General features: G+C 44.6%; 1 protein-coding gene across 3 annotated transcripts in view; it reads left to right on the top strand.

Moving 5' to 3' along the window:
- The window catches only part of inip (ints3 and nabp interacting protein), a 57,943-nt gene that overhangs the window by 2,603 nt on the left and 29,174 nt on the right, over window positions 1-26,166 (top strand). For all 3 annotated transcript variants that reach the window (XM_070888319.1, XM_070888314.1, XM_070888306.1), the window contains one exon: window positions 949-993. In XM_070888319.1, the coding sequence (XP_070744420.1) occupies window positions 969-993 (25 nt within the window). In that variant the 5' untranslated portion in view covers window positions 949-968. The remainder of the gene's footprint in view (window positions 1-948; window positions 994-26,166) is intronic.

Genomic DNA, 26,166 nt, shown 5'->3' with positions numbered 1-26,166 from the left:
CATTGGTATCAAGGTTCCTTTACTTTCATGTGTCTACCTAAAAATATGGACGTAAAAGATTTCATGGCTCTCTGTCAATGAAGAGCAGGGGTGTTCTCCCCAGTGTCCTGGCCAACAGCTATTCCTCAACCAACATCGCTGAAACGAATTATCTGGTCATTACCTTATTGCTATTTGTGGGAGCTTGTTGTGCCCAAATTGGGGACCCCGTTTCTTACAATACAACAGTGTCTACACTTCAGAAGTGCTTAATTGGCGGTAAAGTGCTTTGAGATGTCGTGAGGTATGCCTTTTTTTCTTTACCACCTCAGTTGATTATTAATTGCATCCAAGTTACAATTGGATCAAGGCAAGTGATAGTTTTGAAGAAAACCCATGTGCTACCTGTTACAGTTCACTGTTTTATAAAGCCTGTATCTGCAGATATTCGTGCTTGGTTTGACAAGCTGAGATACCAAAATGGCATAGAGCTAATACAACCACTGGACTGGATAAGATTGGCCAACTGAGGTACATCATTGCCAGAGACTATCTTGGAGGCATGACCAGGATGTTTGTAGCAGTGGAAGAGTTGTTGCCACATAAGCACTCCAGCTGCACTTCAAATTCAAATATCAATCCAAAAAAATCAATATGAAATACCAGTGCTGAAGCTTCATTCACTGTTTCTACTACCAGACAGTTTTATTGCTTGGGTCTCAAATTTTTGTAAGCAAACATTGAAATACAGAGTTGAAAAAATTGCTGCCAGTGATTGGGTCAATGCAGAAGTGTTGATTTATTACCATGGCTTAAAATCTCTTATCATTTGAGTTTCAGTAGTATCTGTGGTTGATTTTGTGAGGGACAGGGCATATTTGCAGTTGTTTTCAAGTTTCCCCTCCTAGTTGTCACCCAATCTACAATTTCTATTCGTGATAATTACTTCACACTTGTTCTTTTCTATAGATTTTGGATGTTCAACAGAAATGACAACAAACCCTTCACCGCCAGGTAAGAATGAATAGTTTCTGTAGATACACATGTCTAGATTTTTAGAAATAGTGGTGCATTTCAATAACAACTTGCTTTTCCTGCATGGCACAGTGATTACACTTCAAAGCAACTTATTGGCCATAATGGAAGGTTCACTAAGTTGATTCTGGAGATGAAGGGATTGACTTGTGAGGAAAGGTTGAGTAGGTTAGGCCTCTACTCATTGGAATTCAGAAGAATGAGGTGATCTTATCGAAACGTATAAGATTATGAGGGGGTTTGATAAGTGGATGCAGAGAGGATGTTTCCACTGATTGGGGGGGGGGGGGACTAGAACTCGGAGCCATAATCTTAGAATAAGGGGCCGCCTATTTAAAACTGAGATGAGGAGGAATTTCTTCTCGGGGTTGTAAACCTGTGGAATTCGCTGCCTCAGAACTGTGGAAGCTGGGTCATTAAATAATTTAAAGACCGAGATAGACAGTTTCTTAACCAATAAGGGGTTATGGGGAGCGGGCAGGGAAGTGGATCTGAGTCCATGATCGGATCAGCCATGATCATATTAAATGGCAGAGCAGGCTCAAGGGGCCGTATGGCCTACTCCTGCTCCTATTTCTTATGTTCTTATAAGGTCCTGAGGTCATAAAAAGTGCTGCAGCAAGTCTTTTCTTCTCTTTATTGCCTCTCCTTTCTCTCTCTTTTTTTCTCTTTCTCACTTTTTCTTCTCTCTTTCCTCTCATCTCTTCTCGCCTTTATCTCTTCTTTCTCGTGCTCTCTCGCCTCGCGCTCGTTCGCTCACCTCATGCTCGCTCGCTCTCTCTTTTCTCGCTCTCTCTTTTCTCGCTGCGCTCGCTCAGTGAACAAGGACGTTCTCGGGATACTGGATGAGATAAAAATAAATAAAGAGGCGATACTAGAAAGGCTGGCAGTACTTAAAGTGCATAAGTCGCCCAGTGCGGATGGGATGTATCTTAGGTTGCTGAGGGAAGTAAAGGTAGAAATTGCGGAGATGCTGGCCACACTCTTCCAGTCCTCCTTGGATATGGTGCAAGAGGACTGGAAGATTGCACATGTTATCCACTTGTTCAAAAAAGGGAGAAGGTTGTACCTGGAACTTACAGGCCAGTCAGTTTAATATCGGTGATGGGGAAGCTTTTAGTAACAATAATCCGGGAGAAAATTAACAGCCATTTGGTCAAGCATGGACTAATAAAGGAGAGCCGGCACATATGTTAAGGACAAATCGTGTTTGACTAACTTGATTACGTTTTTTGATGAGACAGAGAAGGGTGGATGAGGGCAGTGCAGTTGATGTTATCTATATGGACTTTCAAAAGCATTTGATAAAGTACCAGAAGTAAGCTTGTTAGCAAAATTGAAGCCCATGGGTTAAAGATGGCAGGAGCATTATGGATACAAAATTGACGATAGGATGGAAAACAGAGTTGTGGTGAATGGCTGTATTTTGGAATGGAGGGAGGTATATAGTGGCGTTCCCCAAGGTTCAGTACTAGGACCTCCTTCTTCTTTGGCAGTTCCCTGGAGTCGAGGATGACTTGCTTCCACACTAATGAGTTCTAAGGTGTTGATGAGACCAATGCAAGATCTACAGTCCCTGTTACAGGTGGGGCAGACGGTGATTGGGTGGGTTGAGTGCTTGATTTGTTGTACGCTCCGTCTGTACATGGCTTCCGTGTGCACCCGGCGAAGAGATTCGAGGTGTTCGCCGCCTTCTCGGATGCTTCTCCTCTGCTTTGAACAGTCTTGGGCCAGGGATTCCCAAGAGTCGATGGGGATGTTCCATTTTTTCAAGGAGGCTTTGAAGGTGTCCTTGAAGTGTTTTCTCTGCCCACCTGGGGCTCGCCTGCCGTGATGTAGCTCGGAGCAGAGTGCTTGTTTTGGCAGTTTACTATCGGGCGTGCAGACAATGTGGCCCATCTATCGGAGCTGATCGAGCGTGGTTAGTGCCTCGCTGCTGGGGATATTGGCCTGAGAGAGAACGCTGATGTTGGTACGCCTATCCTGCCAATGAATTTGCAGGATTTTGCAGAGGTAGCGTTGGTGGTACTTCTCCAGTGCTTTGAGGTGTCTACTGTACATAGTCCATGTCTCTGAAGCATATAGGAGGGTGGGTATCACTATTGCTCTCGAGACCATGAGCTTGGGTGCAGGCTTGAGATCCTGGTCATCGAACACAATTTTCCTCAGGCGGCCGAAGGCTGCACTGGCACACTGAAGGCGGTGTTGGACTTCGTTTGCTGCTGCCTGTTATATGCCATCTTGGCCTGCAAAAGAAAGGAAGCTTGGTGAGTCACAGTGCGCATGCGTGAGTCAGTGAGTCAGTCAAGGCAGTAACTGAGTGGGCACACATCCTGAGTTAAATGCTGGTTTGCTGAGTGCACAGAGGTTGCCTTGTAAGAGTTGTGGGAACAGACAGCGGCTCACAGGTTCATACATAAGAATTAGGGGAACATGCACTCACTTTCAGCACACAAGTGAGAATCAGAGAAATTTACAGCACAGAAGGAGGCCATTTTGGCCCATCGTGTCCGTACCGGCCCACCAAGAGCTATCCAACCTTAACTCACTTTCCAGCTCTGTCTGTAGCCCTGTAGGTTACGGCACTTTAAGTGCACATCCAAGTATCTTTGAAATGTGGTGAGGGTTTCTGCCTCTACCATCCCTTCAGGCAGTGAGTTCCAGACCCCCACCACTCTCTGAGGGTAGTACCGTCCTTAGTCCATTTGGATAACTGCTCATTACTTATCCAATCGGGTATTTTTCCCTGTTTCATCTGGTTTACATTGTATCGGATATTCCCTTGTAACCACGTGCCATACATTGCCTATACTTTATGCGTTTCTTGGGCTAAGGCATATAGTCATGTACTAATCTTATTGATGGTCTGGGCATGGGGCTCTCAGATTTCCTCGACTTGCAGCATTTGTCTGGCGACCTCGTCCCCTGTTTCTGACAACTGAGAAGTCAAACCGGTTCCCCTTAGTAAAAGGGTTCTTGAGCATTGGGCTACGTCTTGGACCTCTTGATCTATACTGGCTATGTCAAATGTGTTGACGGTTGCCACCCCTGCCGCATACCCTGCTCCTGCCATCTCTAGTACTCCCTTCCTTTTTCTGTTTAACCGCCCCGTGGTCCCTGTAATTGTTTCTCCAACAAATTTTCGCATAATCCCGTGATAGAGCTATCACATCGCTTAGGTAAAGTTATCCTGCTAATATTGAGGACAATTTTAACAATTCTGTGGAACACTTCAAAATACTCCACTTTCCTGGTTCACTTAATCACCAGGCCTCCCTAGGCTCCTTCTGCTACTTCAGGACAAGGCAGAGGAGCGGGTGGGGCTGGTCCCTGTCCTGTTTTTATTCGGTACTTTCCATTTCTTTGCTCACATATGCTGCTCTCATCATACACATCCCGGCGTTGCTGTTGAGGCGTCAAGTCTAGGCATTTAAGGGTTGCCGTATCTACTTGTAGCATCTTATTTTGGACGAGCCTGTCGTGTAGCCCCCATCTAAATACCAATAGACATATCCCGCGGAATTGCATTTTACTACCGCCCTAAATCCTATATTCCCCGCCCCCACCGGCGGTTGGAACATGATCTCGGTGCCATCTTCAAAGCTTCCGCCGTCCCCACATTGCACTTGGAGTTCAATCCCGTCATTCACGTACAGGTGCCCATCACGGTCACACCCCTCCAGATGGCTTGGCATATAATATAGGGACCTATCCCCACTGGCGAGAGTGAGGGTTGTGAGAATCATCCATTGGGTTATTGCCATATCCATTAACCTGTGGATTAAAGCATACTCTGGTCATCACCAGGGGTTATTATTTCTTCTTATCGTGTCCTAACTCTCCCCTTTCTAACCAGTCCTGCCGGGATCTATCACTGATCCAGCAGACCCATATCCTGTTGTCATCCAAGACTATATCTGCCAGTGCTCCGCGGGTGCCTCTGAAACAAAATAGTTAAGACATCTAGTCGTCTACCTGAGGTTTGATTTAACTTCGACTGCCTCCTCGGCCTTATACCTTTTTTAATTGGGTCCAGTGTTTTCATCTACCCTTACCCTTCATGTCCACACAGGCACATGTATCACTGGTCAGGATTGCCTCATACGGTCCAGTCCATTTTGGGGGCGAACCCTGCTCGCTACACTTGTTTGCCCACCCCGGTACAGATCCTACTGGTCCCTTACTCTGAGCTTTCTGGTCCTTAATAATCTGCTGTTCCTTCACCTCCTCTCGTCAGTCGCGTAGCAGCTCTTCTAAGAGCCATACATAGTTTCGAATGTGATCCCTTATTGGACCCAAGTCCTCATGACGGTAGATACCCCTTCTGGTCGGCGCATGGCCTGCCCAGTCATAAGTTCATACGGGGTCAGTCCAGTTGTCTGATTTGGTGTTGCCTGAAGGCGCATTAGTATACATGGGAGGATGTCTACCCACACCTGTCCTGTTTTTGTAATGGCCTTGCCTATGGCTGTTTTTAACGTACGATTCATTCGTTCTACCATTCCCAAGCTCTGAGGGTGGTACGGGATGTGGAATCGCTGCTGAACCCATAACAATTGGCAGGCTTCCTTCTGACCTTTCCCATGAGGTGTGTACCCTGATCAGAATCTATCTGAAGGGGAACTCTCCACCGGGGAATTATGTTGTACGCGAAGATCTGGGTTCTAGCGCTACAATCTCGGGTGGGGAATACCTCCACCCATCGGATGAATTGATCTATCACTACCAGACAATATATCTTTCCTCGGCTTTGGGGTAATGATCCTGTAAAGTCTATCTGTAAATTCTCCCACGGGCCTTTGGGTCGTGGCTGGTGTGCCATCTTCACCCTTGTTGGTCTTCCCGGATTATATTGACCATACACGATGCATCGTTGGCAATGCTTGGCTACATCTCTTCTTAGCCCGCTCCACCACCAGTCTCTACTCAGCCTGTCAATCATGCCATTGCGCCCTCCATGGTCGGGTCCATGATATATATTCAGCTGTTGTGAATGAACACAGTCAGGCACTACCACCCGTAGATCCTTCCTCCATATTCCATCCCCTCCTTTTACAGCTTCTTTCCTAGTCCATAATTCTTGTTCTTCTATGCTCATGTAGCTTGTGTATATTTATTTCTCCAGGTCCGATGGCGGCTGCTGTGATCATAGGAACTGGTTCTGTGCCTGTAGCTTCTTTGGCAGCCTCAGCTGTTAACTCATTGCCTCTTTGCTGGGCATCTTCTACCTTCCTGTGGGCTTTTATCTTCATCACTGCTGCTTCCGCAGGTTCCTGGGCAGCTTCTACTAATCATCTAACAATATTCTCATGTTTTATGTGTCCTCCTCCCGAGGATACGTACCTCCTCCTACTCCATGCTGTCATATAGTCATGTACTACTCCAAGCGCATACCGGCTGTTGGTATAAATATTAATCCTTTTTCCCTGAGCTAATTTTAACGCCTCGGTGAGGGCCACCAATTCTGCAACTTGTGCTGATAAGGTTCCTTCCAATCTTTTGCTACAATTTTTCTGTCTTGATTAACTACAGCCCAACCTGTATGGGGTTCTCCATTTATATACCTGTGTGATCCATCTACATATAAGGTTTGGTCCAGGTTCTCCATGGGTTCATCTAACATGTTTCCCTGTATGCCATCATTTATTGTCAATTGACATTCATGTTCCTCTCCCTCGGATAGTATACCGTCTGCCGGATTCACTCGGCCAGCCCTCACTATCTGTACTGACCGGTCCTTGGGTATGAGGACTGCTTCCCACGCATCTCTTCGGCTATCTGAAATGGAACGTAGTTTACCCGTATTCAATAACTCTACTAAGATATGTTGCATGTGTAGCACTATCTGTCCAGACATCACCACTGGTTCGCAGACCCTGACTGCCCAGGCTGCATAGTCTAACGCAGTCACACACTGAGCCATTCCACTGACCACTGGTGTTTGTTGCGTGGAGTACTACGCTATTGGGCGCATATTTCCCCCATGCTCTTGTGTATCCACAGTATTATAGAAGTTGCCTTCTATGAAGCAATATATGTGGAAAGGTTGGGTTATATTTGGGAGTCTAGATACTAAAGTGGTTTTTAGTTCGGTATATGCTACATCTTGCTCCGGTCCCCATTCTATTTTATCCGTGGAGACCTTCCCTCCCTTCACCAGCTTCTGGATGGTTCTGCAATTGCCGTGAAATGGGGTATAAAGTCCCGGCAATAATTTAAAACAGTCCAAGTACCTTTCGCACCCCCCCACCCGGTAGGGCTTTGGAACTTTGACTTATTTCATATCCTAAATATCGAACCTGGGTGAGTCCCACTTGAGCTTTCTTGGGGTTCACTTTAAAGCCAGCTTGTTCCAAGGCCTGTCTGGTGCCCTTCCTGACTTTCAGACGCGATCAGAAGATCGTCCACATACTGCACCAGGGTGCTTCCATACTGTGTCAAATCTACATCCTCTCGCACTTGACTCATTACCCGGTGAAATATATTGGGACTGTTGTGAAATCCCTGTGTCCAGGTGTATTGCCAGTCCCCCACTGTAAAGGCAAACTTATCCTGGAGCTCGCATATCAGGGCGATCAACCAGAACCCGTTGGCTATATCTAAAGATCCTGTAAAGATCCTGTGTTCGGGTTTCAAGCCGTTGAATATGGTCGACAGGCTGGCTACAATGGGATGTTCTCTTTGGGTTACTTTATTTAGAGCCGTATAATCGACAGTCAAACGGTATGATCCGTCTGGCTTCTGGACCGGCCATACCGGGGAATTGGTAGTGGAAGTAGCTTCTCTCAACACTCTGTTTTCTACCAACTCTCTACCAACTCTCGTACCATCTCCTGTACCACCCTCCTCGCTTCAGGTTTTATAGGATATTGTCGATGCGCGTTGTGGACGTGGCCTGGTATTATAATGGGGTCTGTTTTTTTTTTTACGCATTCCTGTTTTTTACCCGCCCACACTCCGTTAACAGCTTCACACAGTATTTCCCATTTCCCCTCTTTAGTCCGGTCTCTCCCCAAGGGTTTCACACTTCTTAATTTTGTTACATACAGAGCCAGAGCCCTATTTCCCCCACCCGTTGTTTTCGTCCACAAGAGTCGACCCATATCGATTGTCTATTCCTTGGGTCAATTAGTATGTTTAATTCATTCAGAATATCTACTAAAATAATACTCTCCGGGTTTTTGCATACCCTTAACTGAATACTACTTCTATCTCTAATAGCTGTGTTTCACTTTTATATGCTCGCGTTTGGTTTCCCCCCACCTCACGATTATGAAAATTATGACATTCGCATTTCCCTCATTTTTTGTCAAAACACCCCGTTACTTTGTCTAGGTTTTAAATCTGGCGGTATCTGTAGCAGCTTTAATTTGTCACCCGGGGAGAATGACTCATACGTAGTTTTGACCTGGTCTGCTATTGCTGGGAAAGCAAATGCCTGTCCTTGGGCTGGGACTGCGGGAGCTCCTGGTATGAACTCTATCTTAATGGGGGCCGCTGGCAATTGTTTCTCATGGGGGACGTGGTCTGACTCTCTCGTGGTCTTGATTGTACTCGGTGCCTTTCTGCCGAAGACTCGCCCCTCCCCCCCTCAAGTCTATAATCCTCGTCCTTTTCGTGTCTCCTGATGGGTGCTGTCGCCATCACACCTACTGTTGGTTTATCGCTATTTCATAGCTTTTCAGTCAATAGTCTAGTCCATCTACTTAATTCATAATATGCACGAGTGACTAAAACACAGGTTTTCTCCCTGTTTTTTTTCTTTTCCGACTCCCACCATTTTCTTTGTTCAGCGGCTGGGTCGTCTTGTTTCCAATTTTGTTTAATCATTATTTCAATTAGTTTTTGATTTTTGTCTGCTAGGTACCATGTCAGAGACCCCTCTGGTCCCCACTCGAGTTTTTCACTTCCCATGGCTATTGGTTGTCAGCGATACGTCCCTTACTTATTCGCTTTGAGTGAGACTAATACTTGCAAACCTATTGGTTGTCAACAGTACGTCCCTTACTTACTTACTCACTCCTCACGAGTGAGACCATTACTTGCAACCTTATTGGTTGTCAGAGGTACGTCCCTTACTCGCCCTGAGTGAGACTGATACTTGCAACCTATTTGTTGTCGGCGGTATGTCCCTTACTTATGAGTGAGACCAATACTTGCAACATATTGGTTGTCAGCGGTACGTCCCTTACTTACGCCTCACGAGTGAGATTGTCACTTGCAACCTATATCAATTATCAATCGCATCGTTACACAGACACACTGCTATATAACCGATTGTAATTGTTTCACCTGGGATCTTCCGCTGACTACTTGAAGTCTCGGCCAGATCTGCAGATTTGAATCTCTCAGGCAACTGACACCAGACAGATTTCTGCCCTTGTCCTAACTGTGTGGTAATTAAAACATACATGCACCTTTGACATGGCTTCCATCGACCGATGTCTGCCGTCCGCTTGAGATCCTGCCAACTGTAGTAGAGTACTTAAAATAAACACTCAACACTAGGTCTGGGTTCGAAGATTCGAGTAGTCTTTATTTTGCACCGGTGGGGAGCTTGCCTGCTGGTTGTCTGTAGCCAGACATCTCCAATGATACAAAGTTCCAAGCAACCTTTTATACACTTAATGATACATGCCAGCCTTGTGCACGGCCTCCGCCCCCCCCCCCCCCCCCATGCCGTTTAATTGGCCCAAAACCCGCATCCACAATTGTTGATTAACTAATTCCCTTTCGCGTCACAATCATTTGCCTAAGTATCATACCAAAAGGAGTTTTTCCAACGTGTCACTTTTGATCCCTTGCCCTGTTTAACTGCCACTCTCTGCCTCCTGTGGTTCAACAGTTTGGCTGTTTGTAATTGTCCTCAGATTACACAGCTTTTAACAATTAATCTTTCCGACATGTTATTTCCTTTTAAACACATTTAGAAAGTTGACCACTACAAAAGCCTATTTCAGCTCGTTTTAGTTCCGAGATCCATTCTTAACCATTTCATTATAACAGAGCTTAGAAGCCCCACTTCACAGGCAACATTCTTGTAAATCTCCTCTACACCCTTTCCAGCGCAATCACATCTTTCCTGTAATGTGGTGACCAGAGCTGCACACAGTTCTCCAGCTGCGGCCTAACCAATGTTTTCTACAGTTCAAGCATAACCTCCTTGATCTTGTATTCCATTCCTCGACTAATAAAGGGAAGTATTCCATATGCCTTCTTAACCACCTTCTCTACCTGGCCTGCTACCTTCAGGAATCTGTAGATCTGCACTCCAAGGTCCCTTTCTTCCTCTACACATTTCTGTGTTGTACTATTTAAGGTGTATTACCTTGCCTTGTTACACCTCCCCAAATGCATTACCTCACACTTATCTGGATTTAATTCTATTTACCACTGTTCTGTCCACCTGACCAGTACATTGATATCTTCCTGCAGTCCGCAGCTTCTACATTATCAACCACACAGCCTATTTTAGTGTCATCTGCAAACTTCTTAATCATATCCTCAACATTTAAGTCCAAATCATTGATATATACCTCAAGAAGCAAAGGGCCCAGCCCTAAGCCCTGCGGAACCCCACTGGATGCAGCCTTCCAGTCACAAAGGCGCCCATCAACCATTACCCTTTGCTTCCTGCCTCTGAGCCAATTTTGGATCCAACTTGCCACTTTGCCCTGGATCCCATGAACTATTACTTTCGTGATCAGACTGCCATGTGGGACCTTATCAAAAGCTTTGCTAAAACCCATATACACTGCATCATACGCACTGCCCTCATCGATCCTACTGGTTACCTCCTTGAAAAATTCAATCAAGTTAGTCAGGCACAACTTCCCTTAACCAATCCATGCTGACAGTCCTTGATTAATCCATGTCTTTCCAAATGAAGATTTATCCTTTCCCTCAGTATTTTTTCCAATAATTTTCCCACCACTGAGGTTAGGCTGACTGACCTGTAATTACTCGGTCTATCCCTTTCTCCCTTTTTAAATAAAGGTACAACATTGGCAATCCTCCAGTCCTTTGGCATCACACCTGTAGCCAGAGAGGATTGGAAAATGATGGTCAGAGCCTCTGCTATTTCTTCTCTCGCTCCTCTTAACAGCCTGGGATACACTTCATCCTGGCTTGGGGATTTATCCACTTTCAAAACTGCTAAGCCCCTTAATACTTCCTCTCTCACTACGTTTATCTCGTCGAATATTTCAAACTCCTCCTCCCACATTGCAAAGTCTGCATCGCCCCTTTTGTGAAAACAGATGTAAAGTATTCATTAAGAATCATACCCACGTTTTTTGCCTCTACACACAGATTTCCTTTATGGTCTCTAATAGGCCCCACTCTTTCTCTAGTTGTCCTCTTGCTCTTAATGTATTTATAAAACATCTTCGGCATTTCCCTGATTTTACTTGCCAACATTCTTTCATGCTCTCTCTATGCTTTCCTGATATCTTTTTTAATTGCACCCGGCACTTCTTATACTTCTAGAGTTTCTGCAATGTTGAGTTCTCGGTATCTGTCAGAAGCTTCCCTTTATTTCTTTTTTTTACCCTATATGTCCCTTGACATCCAGGGGAATCTAGATTTGTTAGCCCCACCCTTTTTGTTTAAGGGAACATACTTGCTCTGTACCCTCAGGATCTCCTCTTTGAATGCCTCCCACTGCTCTTACACTGATTTATCATCAAGTTGCCATTTCCAGTCCACTTTGGCCAAATCCCATCTCAGCTCAGGAAATTGGCTTTACCCCAATTGAAAACTTTTATTCCTGGTCTCCCTTTGTCCTTTTCCTTAACTACCCATAATCTTACTGAATTATGGGGCTCAATTTTGACCAGGCATTGCTCTGTTTTTTTGGAGTAACCTGCTTTTTCTGGCTTAACTTAAAAATCTCCAGTTTCCCCAGTCAGTTTGCACCAGCATAACTCACTTAGTTACGTTTTTTTTAATGTTTTTTTTATCAAAAGGAGGCGTTACCATCCAGTTCTGTCCAGTTAGGCAACTTTGGCCAGCTAATAGTTACTCCAAATCTACTTAGACCAGCGTATGTGGCCACTTGAGAAAACTCTTGCAGAGAGTTAAAGAAATCGGCGCAGGTAGGTACATCGGAGGCCATTCGGCCTGGGATAGGAGCGGGAAGCGGAGAGGACCTGAACCAACCAAGCCTTACCCTTAGCAATGTTTGCAAACAAAAACTGCTAATAATTCTATAAGAAATAAAAAATTCAAGTCCTACCTTCATCTTCAAACTGCAATTCACCTTTCTGCACTCAGCCCGGGAAGGCAGCAGGCCAGTGTGGGATGCCACTCGGCCTGGGCTAGGGGCGGGACAACACACCGGGGGGGCCACTCGGCCTCGGTTAGGGGGCGGGACAACGCACCGGGAGGCCACTCGGCCTCGGTTAGGGGGCGGGACGGGACAACGCACTGGGAGGCCACTCGGCCTCGGCTAGGGGGTAGGACAACGCACCGGGAGGCCACTCGGCTCGGGTTAGGGGCAGGCAGGAGAACTGATAGAAATCACTGGCAGGCAGGATCACTGGCAGGCAGGAGCACTATCAGTTCTCCTGCCTGCCCCTAACCCTGGCCGAGTGGCCTCCCGGTGCGATCTCTTAGTGCTGAAGTGGCGGGGGGGGGGGGAAACTGGCAAAAAAAAATTCCAATCTCTAGTCTCACGTAATTAGTGCTTCTCAGAATTTTAAGGAGAGGATTCATGTTCTCCCCTCCCCCTTTTAGTCTTTTCTCCAATGAAACAAAGTTCAGCTCTTTCTCTCTCCGCATTGCTTGTATCTGAGAATCATCTCTTATTGCCTTTCTCTGTAACCCAGCTAGCTTTAAGAGCAAGAGCATTAACACATAAGCTCTGAGTGAATTGATGAATAACAAGAACGCAAGATATTCTACCTCAGAAATTCGGTCGCAAAGACACAAGCAACTCTTGAATGGCCGAATGCCAACTCGCAGACTCTCAGCGCTACTGCACATGCGCGGACATTACTAATCACTGCGCATGTGCAGACGTCCCGGCATATTTTCCAGCGCAGAACAACTGGCCACGCTGCGCGACTGCAGTGAAGAGGTCAGACAGCGGCCAAAGTTCCAATTTTTTTTCCGGCGCATCTCGGAACGTACATAAGCGTCGCAACTCTGGTAAGTGTGCCGAAAAACAGGCTCAGCCAAAATTGAGCCCATGATCACTAGCACCAAAATGCTCTCCCACTGATACGCCTTCCACCTGCCCCTCTTCATTCCCCAAAACCAAGTCCAGAACCACCACCTCCCTTGTTGGGTTTGTTACATACTGGCTAAAGAAGATCTGAATGCTTTTTAAGAATTCCGCATCCTTTATACCATTTACACTACCTTTTTCCCAGTTAATATCAGGGTAGTTGAAATCCCCCTCTCTTACAGCTTTAGTTTTTGCACTTCGCAGCAATTTGCCCACATATTTGTTCTTCTATCTCCCTCTGACTGTTTGAGGGTTTATAGCACACTCCCAGTAGTGTGATCGCTCTTTTTTTGTTGTTTAATTCAATCCATATAGCCCTGTTTGATGACTCCTCTAACGTATCATCCCTTCTCACAGCTGTAATTGTTTCTTTAATCAATACTGCGACCACCCCAGAGGCGCCATTGCCCTCACCAGTACTCAGAATAGAATATTGGTTGGAGAGCAAGATGGACTCGGGAGACTCCTGTACTACCTGCCGAGTTCTCCTCTTCTGTCTGGTGGTCACCCACTTCCTCTCTGCCTGCACACTCTTAAGCTGCGGGATGACCACCTCTAGAAACGTGCTATCCACAAAATTCTCAGTCTCACGGATGCACCGCAGTGACTCAAGTTGCTGCAGCTGGAGACACCTCCTGCACACGTGGTCGTCCAGGCAACGCGAAGCATCCAGGACTTCTCACATGGCACAGGATATGTACTCCACGGGACTGAGCTGCCCTGCCGTGCCTCTAGTTAATAGACTCGGAACTATCGAGCAGAAATAAACTCGTAAAATTTAGCAAAACACACTCGGCAGCTACTCTGCAATCAGCTGATTTAATTAATTAGGTTTTTTAGATTATAAATATCACTTGTCAATGTTTACTTTTTTAATTGAGGCTCTTAACTTACACTAATACCAAAGGTTTTTTTAAAGAGAGAAATAGAGAAATACTCACCAACCAACCAGCCAATCATTTACCTGCTTGGTTGTGATGTCACACTTTGAATATTTTTACTTCTTACCCCCCCAGGTCCGTTTGGCGCTGTTGCAGATAGCTTCTCCCGAACTTCCGCTCTCCCGCTCTCGGTGCTGACTTGAAGCCCCTGCTCCGGTCAGGTCTCGCATTGTTTGGTCGTTCCTCCCGAACTCTAATGTATTTAATTAATTAAGTTTTCACGTTTTGAAAGTTTAGATTTTTAATCCCAGCTCTTAATTTAAACCAATGCTCAAGAAAAGGGAGAAAAAACTGACCAACCAATCACTTCCCTGCTTTCCTGTGACGTCACACTTTGAATCTTTTGACTTCATATCCTCCCAGGTCAGTGGGTGCTGTTTCGGCTAGCTGCTCGGCTGACTCGCGCCCTTTGTAGGCTTGCTGCTATTTCCGCTTTTGCGCCCTTTCTGCGGTCGCAGAACTTTTTGCGACACCATGTGGGTGTGCGGTCAAGGACGGAGGTGCCCAACACCTCTGCCCAGATGGCTCTCAGAAGCTGTGGAGGGAAATGGATGCACTTCCTGTCTTTCACTGCCCCTACCAGTATCTCCAATTCACCATCGGAGAATCGTTGCGCCCTTGTACTGCCAATCCCTTTGTACTCTTATTTGATTTCTAAGTTTCTGTACATTACAATAGTGGATACCTTTCAAAAATATTTCATTGTGCAGCTCTTTGGGACGTTCTGAGAATGTGAAAGGTGCTGTATAAATAAACGGTCTTGTTTCTTTTAATTATTTCACCAGAAATTAGATTAGGATCTATTTTGCAGTGTATTGCAGGGGAATAAAAGGCATTGCGTGTATTTTTGTGTGTAATATGACAATAGATTATAAATAGTGTACCTTATTTTGTGTTACCAGAATTACAGTAGATGGTGATGTTGTTGTCTTGCAATTAGTGATAAAAGTCTTAAGGGCCCAAGTTTCCCCCTCTGTAAAAACGGCGCACTCGACTTTCTGGAATAAAAAAGTGCCGAAAACTTACCTTGTGATTCTCCGGTCTCCTCAGGCCATCTTCAGCCTCGGCGTGGCACAGCACAAGGGGTTGGGGGCGGAGCCAGGTCCCGGCGCTGAAAACAGTGCTGGGACCTCTGCACATGTGCGCGAGAGTGTGTGCGCATGAGCAGTAGCTCCTCGCAGCCCGAATCTCTGCGACGCTGCATCGGAGGGGCCCGACGCACGCCGCCCCTAGCCCTGGACGAATGGGCTCCCCGGGCATTGAAGATCGGGACTTGGGCTTCCCTCCCGTTCAGCTCCCCCTCCTAGTCCCAGAGTTAAAAGGACAGTGTGCTTTACTCACTGCACCAGCGAGTCTACTGTAGCTTAACTTTTCTTAAACACATGCCGCAGTATGTCTTGTATGGCAATAACACTGTACCAGGCAGGTGACAGCAATTGACTGTGAGGCTGCCCAGAGGATGGGTAGCCACAACTTGTACGATCGTATATTATCCAGTCAGCTCCCCGCCTTCCTCCCTCCCGTTCAGCCTCCCTCCCGTTCAGTCCCCCCTCCCTCTCTCCCATTCATCCCCCCCCCCCCGCCGCCTCCCGTTCATCTCCTCCCCTCCCCACCTCCCGTTCATCCTCTTCCGCCGCCCCCCCTCCCTCCCTCCCGTTCAGCGCCCCGTCCCGTTCATCCACCTCTCTTTCCCCCCCCCGTTCATCCAAGTCTGTCCCCATCATGGGAGACTTTCAGTGCAAGCGAAGAGGTTGGGGTCTATTACCTTTATATTGAAATTGGATTTAAACATTTAAAACAATCCCCTCCGGAAGAGTGATACTAAATGTTTTTTTTAAAGCTTTGTAATGCTGTTCCTTAGTGGCACTGAAAATAGTTTCTTGTGACATCCATTATTGGAACTTTGCCCTTATTATAATAATTGCTGAAGAACCTCTCGTTGATCGTACCCTATGTGCTAAATTGAGTGCAATCCACTGTTTTTTCAATCGCACTACTTTTGACAATCCTGATTTTTATATGCTGTATAATTCTGTCACTTTCTTCCATGTTTCCCACTGCTAATGGTTGCAGCTTGTTGTTCTAAATTGCCATTATCAACCTTCGCTACCTTATGACAATGCGCCTTTAACAATTATTCCAAGTTGCTGCTTTCATTCTCCGATTGATGCACTAAATTGATGTGACAATAATTTGGAGATATTCATTAACTGATTGCAAAAGAATAATGAATTGCCAAGCAAAGACTAATTGATTTTATTAGCATCATTCACCCTCAACCCCTCTGCCACTCAAAAGTAAACAAAAATAGCATCGTTTTGACTTATTTTAAAAGATTTACTTTCCTTCCCTCACCATACCATATGCCACTATGATGGAAGGGCATACATGCAGGAAGGGTATACATACTTTGCTCTGGTTCCCTATCAGTGAGGGATGGTAATGAGCTAGTAGAAAGTGTTTGAGGCTGTCTTGCTTTCTGAGTTGTCTCATATACCTGGCCTCCAATCTGATCCACGGGCTTGATTAGAAATTGGCCATGCATCAGTCATGATTATGAAGCAACTTCCCGCCATTCCATGGCAGAGCATGTTTAGCATGAGTGCTTTTTGCAATTCGTGCCCCCATCGGAGATTAATTTCATAGGTGTACACTGAAATCCTTCGCTTGATTTTTGAAATGTAATACTGTAGAGGTCAATTACATGACACTAACTGCACGTCCTGTGTTGAGAAAGAAGCACAAAGAATCTCTTGTATTAAGTGATCCTCCAAATCCCGCTCAAGGGAGAATGACATGGCACTGGTGGACACAACACAACTGTTTCAAAGCGGTCATAGAATCTGCATTTGGCCTCCAGTGCAGAGGAGATTGCACTATGAGCAGCGAATACTATACTAGATTGGAGGAAGAGCATGTAAATTGCTATCTCACGCAGAAGGAATATTTGACACCCTGAATGTTGGTGTGGGAGCAGGTAAATGAACCGCTGTTATATCTTTGCATAGGACGAACAACTGTAATTTAGGTTGGTGAAAAACTGATCACCTGAGGGATTGTCCAATTTGGAAGGGGGCTAGGACAGTTGTTTGGGTGAACCAAAAGCCAGTGGGCTGTTGGGTAAGGACAAGGGATACCCTATAGTTGTAAGATGAGAGGGTGAGAGCAGAGGCATTGGAACTGAAGTCCTGTTTACCACAATTGAGCAGAATCCTTGGATGAGAAAAAAGGGTATGTCAAACATGGTATGAGAATGGGAGTCATCAGAGCAAATACTACAGAGAAAGGGAAGGAATCTTTACAGGAGATTGATGGGAAGAATCATTCTCCAGATTGTTGTGCAGTGAATATTTGTGGGAAGCCCATTCCCAAAGATGGAGAGGAGTTCAGAAAGGGAAGGGAAGACTCCGTGAAATGGGCCTTGTAAAGGTGAAGGATGGGTTGGAATTGGAAGGCTAGTTAATGATTTTTTTCGAGATGACAACAGGAGCAGGCAGTAGTGCCAACACAATTGTCAGTGTGACTGAGGAAGAAGTCAGGGTATGGCCTTAATAGGATTGGAACAAAGATGGTTCCATATATCCTGCAAAAAGACTTGCATAGCTGGGTTCCACGGGAGTCCTCTAGTGATGACTTTCATTTGGAGGAAATAAGTGGAGTTAAGAGAGAAGTTGCTCGTGGTGAGAACCAGTTCTGCCAGGTGGTGAAGGCTGGTGGTGGATTGGGAATGTTTGGCCCACTGTTCAAAGTAGAGCTGAAGTGCCTGGAGATCCTTCCTACTGAAGGATGGAGCTATAGAGAGGCTGTATGTCCATGGTGAAAAGGGAATGATTGAAGACCGGAGAACCTGAAATCAGAAAAGCGGCAGAGGGCATCAGAAGAATCATGGATGCAAGTGTGTAGAGACTGGACAAGAAAAAAAGAATAGAGGTAGGGTACAGGGGAATTTGCTTGGTGGGCTCATAGTCCAGAGGCATAAATTGTCAGATAGTTGACCGCCTCAGTCAGGTAGAGGTCCTTCTGCCATACAACTATTTGAATGGTTAGTTGTTCTGTCATAAACATTTCTAGAAGTTGCAGATACAGGTGTATGTACACTGTAGCTTAATACTTTGAGTGATGCATCTGGGAACCTGTGTGAATTCAAGACTCTGGCTTCTCAAACAAACACAGACCTGCAGTGGAAAGCATTGTTAGAGGTATTTAAAACAATGGAAATGTATAGGTACATTTAATTATTTTCTCTTAAATGTTTATAATTTTTTAATTTTATTTATTTCCAGTATTAAGTGCTTAGATTAGTGGAGAAACCAAGATGTCCACTAAAAAGATAGTCACTAATAAATCCAATTGGGAATTCAGGAGAAACTTCGTTACCCAGAGAGTGGTGAGGATGTGGAACGTGCTCAGTAGTTGAAGTGACGAGCATAGATACATTTTAAGGGGAAGCTAGATAAATGCATGAGGGAGAAAGGAATAGAAGTTTATGCTGACATGGTGAGATGAAGTAGGGAGGGAGGAAGCTCGTGTGGAGCATAAATACTGGCAATTAAAGGTGTTGCTCTGCGAACTCGCATGGGTCCTAGCTATGCCTGCCTTTTCGTGGGAGATGTCTAAATAGGAGGGGGAAAATAAAGTATGAAAAGAAGCTTGCAGGGAACATAAAAACTGACTGGAAAAGCTTCTTTAGATATGTAAAGAGAAAAAGATTAGTGAAGACCAACGTAGGTCCTTTGCAGACAGAATCAGATGAATTTATAATGGGGAACAAAGAAGTGGCAGACCAATTGAATAAATACTTTGGATCTGTCTTCACTAAAGAAGACACAAATAATCTTCCGGCAGTACTAGGTGTTCGAGGGTCTAGCGAAAAGAAGGAACTGAAGGAAATCCTTATTAGTCAGGAAATTGTGTTAGGGAAATTGATGGGATTGAAGGCTGATAAATCCCCAGGGCCTGATAGGCTGCATCCCAGAGTACTTAAGGTAGTGGCCCTAGAAATCGTGAATGCATTGGTGATCATTTTCCAACATTCTATTAACTCGGGATCAGTTCCTATGGACTGGAGGGTAGCTAATGTAACACCACTTTTTAAATAAAGGAGGGCAAGAGAAAACGGGGAATTATAGACCGATTAGCCTGACATCGGTGGTGGGAAAAATGTTGGAATCAATTATTAAAGATGAAATAGCAGCGCATTTGGAAAGCGGTGACAGGATCGGTCCAAGTCAGCATGGATTTATAAAAGGGAAATCATGCTTGACAAATCTTCGAGTTTTTTGAGGATGTAACTAGTACAGTGGACAAGGGAGAACCAGTGGATGTGGTGTATTTGGACTTTCAAAAGGCTTTTGACAAGGTCCCACACAAGAGATTAGTGTGCAAAATTAAAACACATGGTATTGGGGGTAATGTATTGACGTGGATAGAGAACTGGTTGGCAGACAGGAAGCAGAGAGTCGGAATAAACGGGTCCTTTTCAGAATGGCAGGCAGTGACCAGTGGGGTGCCGCAGGGTTCACAGCTGGGACCCCAGCTCTTTACAATATACATCAATGATTTAGATGAAAAAATTGAATGTAATATCTCCAAGTTTGCAGATGACACTAAGCTGGGTGACGGTGTGAGCTGTGAGGAGGATACTAAGAGACTGCAGGTTTACTTGGACAGGTTAGGTGAGTGGGCAAATGCATGGCAGATACAGTATAATGTGGATAAATGTGAGGTTATCCACTTTTGATGGCAAAAACACGAAGGCAGAATATTATCTGAATGGCGACAGATTAGGAAAAGGGGAGGTGCAACGAGACCTGGGTGTCATGGTACATCAGTCATTGAAGTTTGGCACGCAGGTACAGCAGGCGGTGAAGAAGGCAAATGGCATGTTGGTCTTCATAGCTAGAGGATTTGAGTATAGGAGCAGGGAGGTCTTACTGCAGTTGTACAGGGCCTTGGTGAGGCCACACCTGGAATATTGTGTTCAGCTTTGGTCCCCTAATCTGAGGAAGGACGTTCTTGCTATTGAGGGAGCGAAGGTTGATCAGATTGATTCCTGGGATGGCAGGGCTGATATATGAGGAGAGACTGGATCAACTGGGCTTGTATCCACTGGAGTTTAGAAGAATGAGAGGGGAACTCAGAAACATATAAAATTCTAATGGGATTAGACAAGTTAGAGGCAGGAAGAATGTTCCTGTTGCTGGGGAGTTGCAGAACCAGCGGTCACAATCTAAGAATAAGGGGTAAGCCATTTAGGATCGAGATGAGGAGAAACTTCTTCACTCAGAGAGTGATTAACCTGTGGAATTCTGCAGAAAGTTGTTGAGGCTAGTTTGTTAGATATATTCAAAAGGGAGTTAGAAAAGGCCCTTACGGCCAAAGGGATCAAGGGGTATGGAGAGAAAGCAGGAAAGGGGTACTGAGGTTGAATGTTCAGCTATGATCTTATTGAATGGCGGTGCAGGCTCGAAGGGCCAAATGGCCTGCTCCTGCACCTAATTTCTATGTTTCTATGTTAACATTCTTTGTTCCAGTCCAACTCGGGTCCCCTCCCTCACTTCTTTTTCCGGTACATTGATGACTGTATCGGTTACTGTATCCTGTTCTCGCTCTGAACTTTAAAATTTCAATCACTTTGCATCCAATTTCCACCCTTCCCTCACCTTCACATGGCCCATCTCCGACTCTTCCCTTCCCTTCCTCGACTTCTCTGTCTCCATTTCTGGGGATAGGCTTTTGACCAGTATTCAATGTAAGCCAACTGACTCTCTCAACTACCTGGACTACACTTCCTCCCACCCCACATTCTGAAATGATTCCATTCCATTCTTCCAGTTTCTCCATCTCCGTCGCATCTGCTCTGACGACGCCATCTTTCACACTAGTGCCTCTGACATGTCTTCCTTTTTCCTCAACAGAGGTTTCCCTCTGCCGTGGTTAACATGGCCCTCAACCGTTTCTGTTCTATTTCCTGCACCTCTACTCTCACCCCTTCCCCTCCCTATCAGAACCACGCCAGGGTTCCCCTTGTCCTTACATTTCACCCCACCAGCCTCCAGCTTTTTTAGATGAAGAAATAACATTGTAATCAGCTGCAAAAAAATTGCAAATATACATGCGTGACACTTGATGTATGATCTGACAGACAAAATGCACGGTAGCGGCAACATTTTTCTGTATAGATCGATACACACATGCCCTGTCTCCTGTGTGACACAGTGATATTCGAGAGTAAGAACTCGATAGATATCCTGCCATTCTATAGCCCTACCAGTTACCGCAGGCATTGGTTCAAGTGTATTGTATTTACATTTTTACCTTATTAGTATTCTGAAACCATTGAGCAAAGAAAAGCAACCTCTCCACTTTATTCCATATTCCATAGAGAACAAAGGAGCTTTGTGTACAAAACTAGGTAATGTTACATTTCTTATGTGATATGCTCACTAAGATATAATTTTAAGCCCAATTTCTAAGTAATCTGTTTACAAATAAAAAAAAATGTGACTTGAATACTAGATTCCAGGGTATTTTAAAAGTGCTGGCAATTTATTTTCTGTCTGCATCTGAGATGAGCAGAAAATTGCCTGGCTGTGAATGGTTTGGTTGTCCAGATAAGTCAGCATCCTGTGCAAAGTCAAGTAGGACTGCCTCATGACAGCTGAGAACAAACATGGAAAAACAAAGTAGCAGAAGAGCTGAGATGTAGAATAAATTATTCAGTGAGAGGGATCAATCAGAATAAAGTGGAGTACAATCTGTTTGTAGTACAAGTATTTCTATTTACATCATTTCTGCACAAATCTTTTTGCCCCACTTCTGTAAAGTACTCTTGATTTTGCCAGCAACCATATATCGTGGGGAAATCACGGTGGCACCTGCACTTTTCACCCTGGTTGTTGTTAAATTGCTATTTATTGCACTTCAAAATCTTGTGCACGGTGCTTATGATTACATTAAATTAAGGTTTTGTGGCACAATATGAAAATTTGAAGATGACAAAATTAGAGAGCGCGTTAACTGAAGAGGGTTTTAAGTGACTTCGAGAGGACAGAGTGATAAATTCATTTGAAATCTATCTGTACAATATATTAAACACCAAGAAATGTGAGGTGATACTTTTTTGGGGCTGATGAATAAGGTCCTGATATACACTAAATGATACTACTTATTAAAAGGACTGGAGCACCTTCAGAAAGCTGGCACAGAGATAATGAGCCAAATTGTCTGTTTCTCACTGTGCTGTAACATTGTATGATTGTATTATGTTTGAAGGTCATCTGTAGTGGGGTTTTTTCAAGCTTACTGTAGAAATGCTTGCAAGTTACCATCACAATTGTACATTTTGTAAACAGTTGTTCCATACAGACCTGGTCTAATAAAGGCTGTCATTAATCCCTTGCACCTGCCAAGATGGCGGCTAAATGGCAGGGAAATCCTGTTAATTTGTTAAATTTTCATACGCTTCTCCTTAATACTGGTATCTTTCCAGTATGTTTGATACTTCTGCAGTTGTTAATTAAACCAAACTACACAATAGATACATTTCCCATTTATTCACTGTGGAAAAGTAGCCTGGTAATTACTGCAAGCTTTCACACATGGTACAATACAGTATATCTTGTATTTAAAAACAAGAAATAATTTAACATGCGTTTAGGGCGTTAATACAATCTCATGGTTCAAATAATCATGAACAACTTTAGTCTCACGCTCTCGGTTTCTGATGTCATTTGAACTCCTTGATTGGATTTTTTTTGTAATTTGCTTCGACTGACCCATTATCCTCCGTTACTATCAAATGTAATGGATTTTATTTTGCCGTTGTTTTGAAAGAAAACAATATTAGATTATCAAATTTTTCTAACTGTATTTATACTTTTTGTAGTTTATCACTCAGTAATCACATTTATACACATGCTTTGATTAAAATCTTGCCTTTGTCCTGTAACTTTTCCTTTACTGGAAATGTAAATAGCTTAATTTCCAGGACAAACATTAATCTTAATGTTTAATAACTATTCTTAGGAACTTTCAATTTGATTCTTTTTTTTATAATCAGGATTCCTAGAATTTTGCAGAACCTCAGAGCAAATTTCTGTGGCGAGCCCAACCAAATTCTCTCGCAAGCAGATGTTACAAAGTGGTTACATGTATTTGTGTCTTAAGATATGTGTAATAATTTTTAGATTTTAAAAAAAGCACCACACGTTTAGAGTAGGCCATTTGCACAATAAATTTACAATCCCTGACGAGGACCAGAGGAGTCGGAGAGCAGCAGCTGAAACACAGACTACAGCAGCAATAGATCAGAAAACACAGACCTGGAGCCGCCATTCAGTCAGAGCCACCAGCCCCCAGACTGCAGTCAGCGCCACCTGTCCGTGCCACCAGTCAGCGCAACCAGTCAGTATCACCGGTCAGCACTACCAGCAACCAGTCAGCGCACCCAGCCTGCAACCGACACCACCAGTAATCAGCCACCAGTCAGCATAACCAGCAACCAAACAGTGCTGACAGGTGGCTGGTGATGCTGACTGCAGGCTGGTTGCTGGTGGTGCTGATGGGTGGCTTGTGGTTGACTGCAGGTTGTAAATATACGCACTGCTTTAGTTTGCAATCTGTGTTGTTGGAAACAAAACATGAAAAGGCCAGGCCAAACTACATTTAAATTGATCCCTGCAAATCCGAAAAGTCAGTTTTGAACAGGTTGCATGCTATCTTGCCATACTCCAGCCCTTTGATTAAAATGTAAGGTAATTGAAAAGGGGAAGGCCATGCAAGTTCGACTTCTTGATTTGCTAACGTGCAATCAGATTCACAAAAAGGGGGAATGTTCAAAGTAAACTAGTTACAACAACAGAGAACTACAATTTAAAAAAACACCCAAATCTAAGGTGAGAGTAGCATTAATCCAGAAGGTTCAAAGGTTTCCAAGATTGATTGCAGCTCTGTGCCGAGTCAGCTTACCTTAACCAGGATGGCAATATTGGTGCTACAGTTAGAAACTTAGGAAAACTAAATTGCTGTCTAATTTGTGGTGATTACATAGAACATAGATGCTCCAGTTGTGTTTGCATTTTGTTTCCAGATTGCAATAAAAATTGGCTCAGCATCTGTAGCATATTTATTGAACACTGCCCCTTTAATTGGTTTAGGAGCTATTGATTACCTCTTCTACTCCTCACAAAAGGAGCACATCATGTACTTTCTCTTCATAGAAACATAGAAAATAGGTGCAGGAGTAGGCCATTCGGCCCTTCTAGCCTGCACCGCCATTCAATGAGTTCATGGCTGAACATGCAACTTCAGTACCCCATTCCTGCTTTCTCACCATACCCCTTGATCCCCCTAGTAGTAAGGACTTCATCTAACTCCTTTTTGAATATATTTAGTGAATTGGCCTCAACAACTTTCTGTGGCAGAGAATTCCACAGGTTCACCACTCTCTGGGTGAAGAAGTTCCTCCTCATCTCAGTCCTAAATGGCTTACCCCTTATCCTTAGACTGTGTCCCCTGGGTTCTGGACTTCCCCAACATTGGGAACATTCTTCCTGCATCTAACCTGTCTAACCCCGTCAGAATTTTAAACGTTTCTATGAGTACCCTCTCATTCTTCTGAACTCCAGTGAATACAAGCCCAGTTGATTCAGTCACACTGTGGTGATGAATGTTGTACAGCAAATCGATTTTCTGTTCAGTAATTAGATTTACATTTTGTTGTAATAGTAAGTTGGGAAAGAGCAATGTCTCGCTGGATATTAAAGATTGCATTTTACATAATGAAGCATTCCTCTGTAACTAGCTAGAATTAAAATTTTTAAATGCATGCCACTTCTCTCTCTTTCCCCCCCCCCCCGCCCCCCAACCACACTTTATCATCACTCACTATTACTTTCCTATGTTCTGTTTATTGTTACAAGTGGTACAATGGGACCAAGTTTTGGCTTGAGTTGCTCCTGTTCTTTTGGAGCAACTGGTTTAGAATGGAGTATCTTAGAAATTGTAATTCTTGGCATTTAGTTTGCTCCAGTTCTAGTCAGTTAGAACAGTTTCACTTTGGAACAGAATTTTCTTTTCAAACGGGGGCGTGTCTGGGCACTTACGCCTGTTTTCAAAGTTTAGGCAGTGAAAACTTACTCCAAACTAACTTAGAATGGAGTACGTGAAGATTTTTGTACGCTCGAAAAAACCTTGTCTACACTTTACAAATCAGGCGTAGGTTACAAATTAGGCGTGGGGCGAGGGGGGGGGGGGGGCGGGAAGGGAAGAAATTAAATTCTACAATCATTCAGCAGTATTACTTATACAAATAAAGATTCAACCTGAATAAAAATTTATAAGCAAAGAAAAGATTAAATAATCCATGTTCCTACTTGTGTGAAACAGCAGCAGCCTTCGAGCTGCTGTGCTTCAGGCAGGCCTTCCATGTTGGAGACAGGGGTAGCGTCAGTGTCTCGACGGCAGCCCAACAGCGGCAGCAAGCAACCTTCGAGCTGCGGTGCTTCAGGCAGGCCTTCCTTCCATCAGTGGCTGGACGGCAGCCGAAGGAACAACAAGCAGCTGCGAAGGGGACTGAGGCCATTCAGCCACGCGATAGGGACGGTGTCAGTGACTGGTCGGCAGTCGAAGATACAGCAAGCAGCCTTCGAGCTGCGAAGGGTACTGAGGCCATTCGGCCACGGGATAGGGGCATCGTCAGTGACTGGACGGCAGGCAAAGACACAGCGATCAAGCAGCCTCGAGCTGTGAGGGGGACTGAGGCCATTTGGCCAGGGAGAGGCAGCCACATAGACACTTTTAAACTTAAATTTGCAGAATGGGTGCTGCATTGTTAACACCACGTATTATGCAATGGTTCGCCATCAATTCACTGCATAGGAGAGAATTGATTAGAGCTCACCGCACCAGGAACGTCATAGCCTGTAGGTTGATGGGCAGGAGACCTTACCCAAGTCGACAATATCGAGCCAGGCGCTCGTA

The sequence above is a fragment of the Pristiophorus japonicus genome, chromosome 1, assembly GCF_044704955.1.
Source record: "Pristiophorus japonicus isolate sPriJap1 chromosome 1, sPriJap1.hap1, whole genome shotgun sequence".
Classification (NCBI taxonomy): domain Eukaryota; kingdom Metazoa; phylum Chordata; class Chondrichthyes; family Pristiophoridae; genus Pristiophorus; species Pristiophorus japonicus.
The sequence above is the reverse complement of the archived record's forward strand: the minus strand, read 5'-3'. Positions and strand labels throughout refer to the sequence as shown.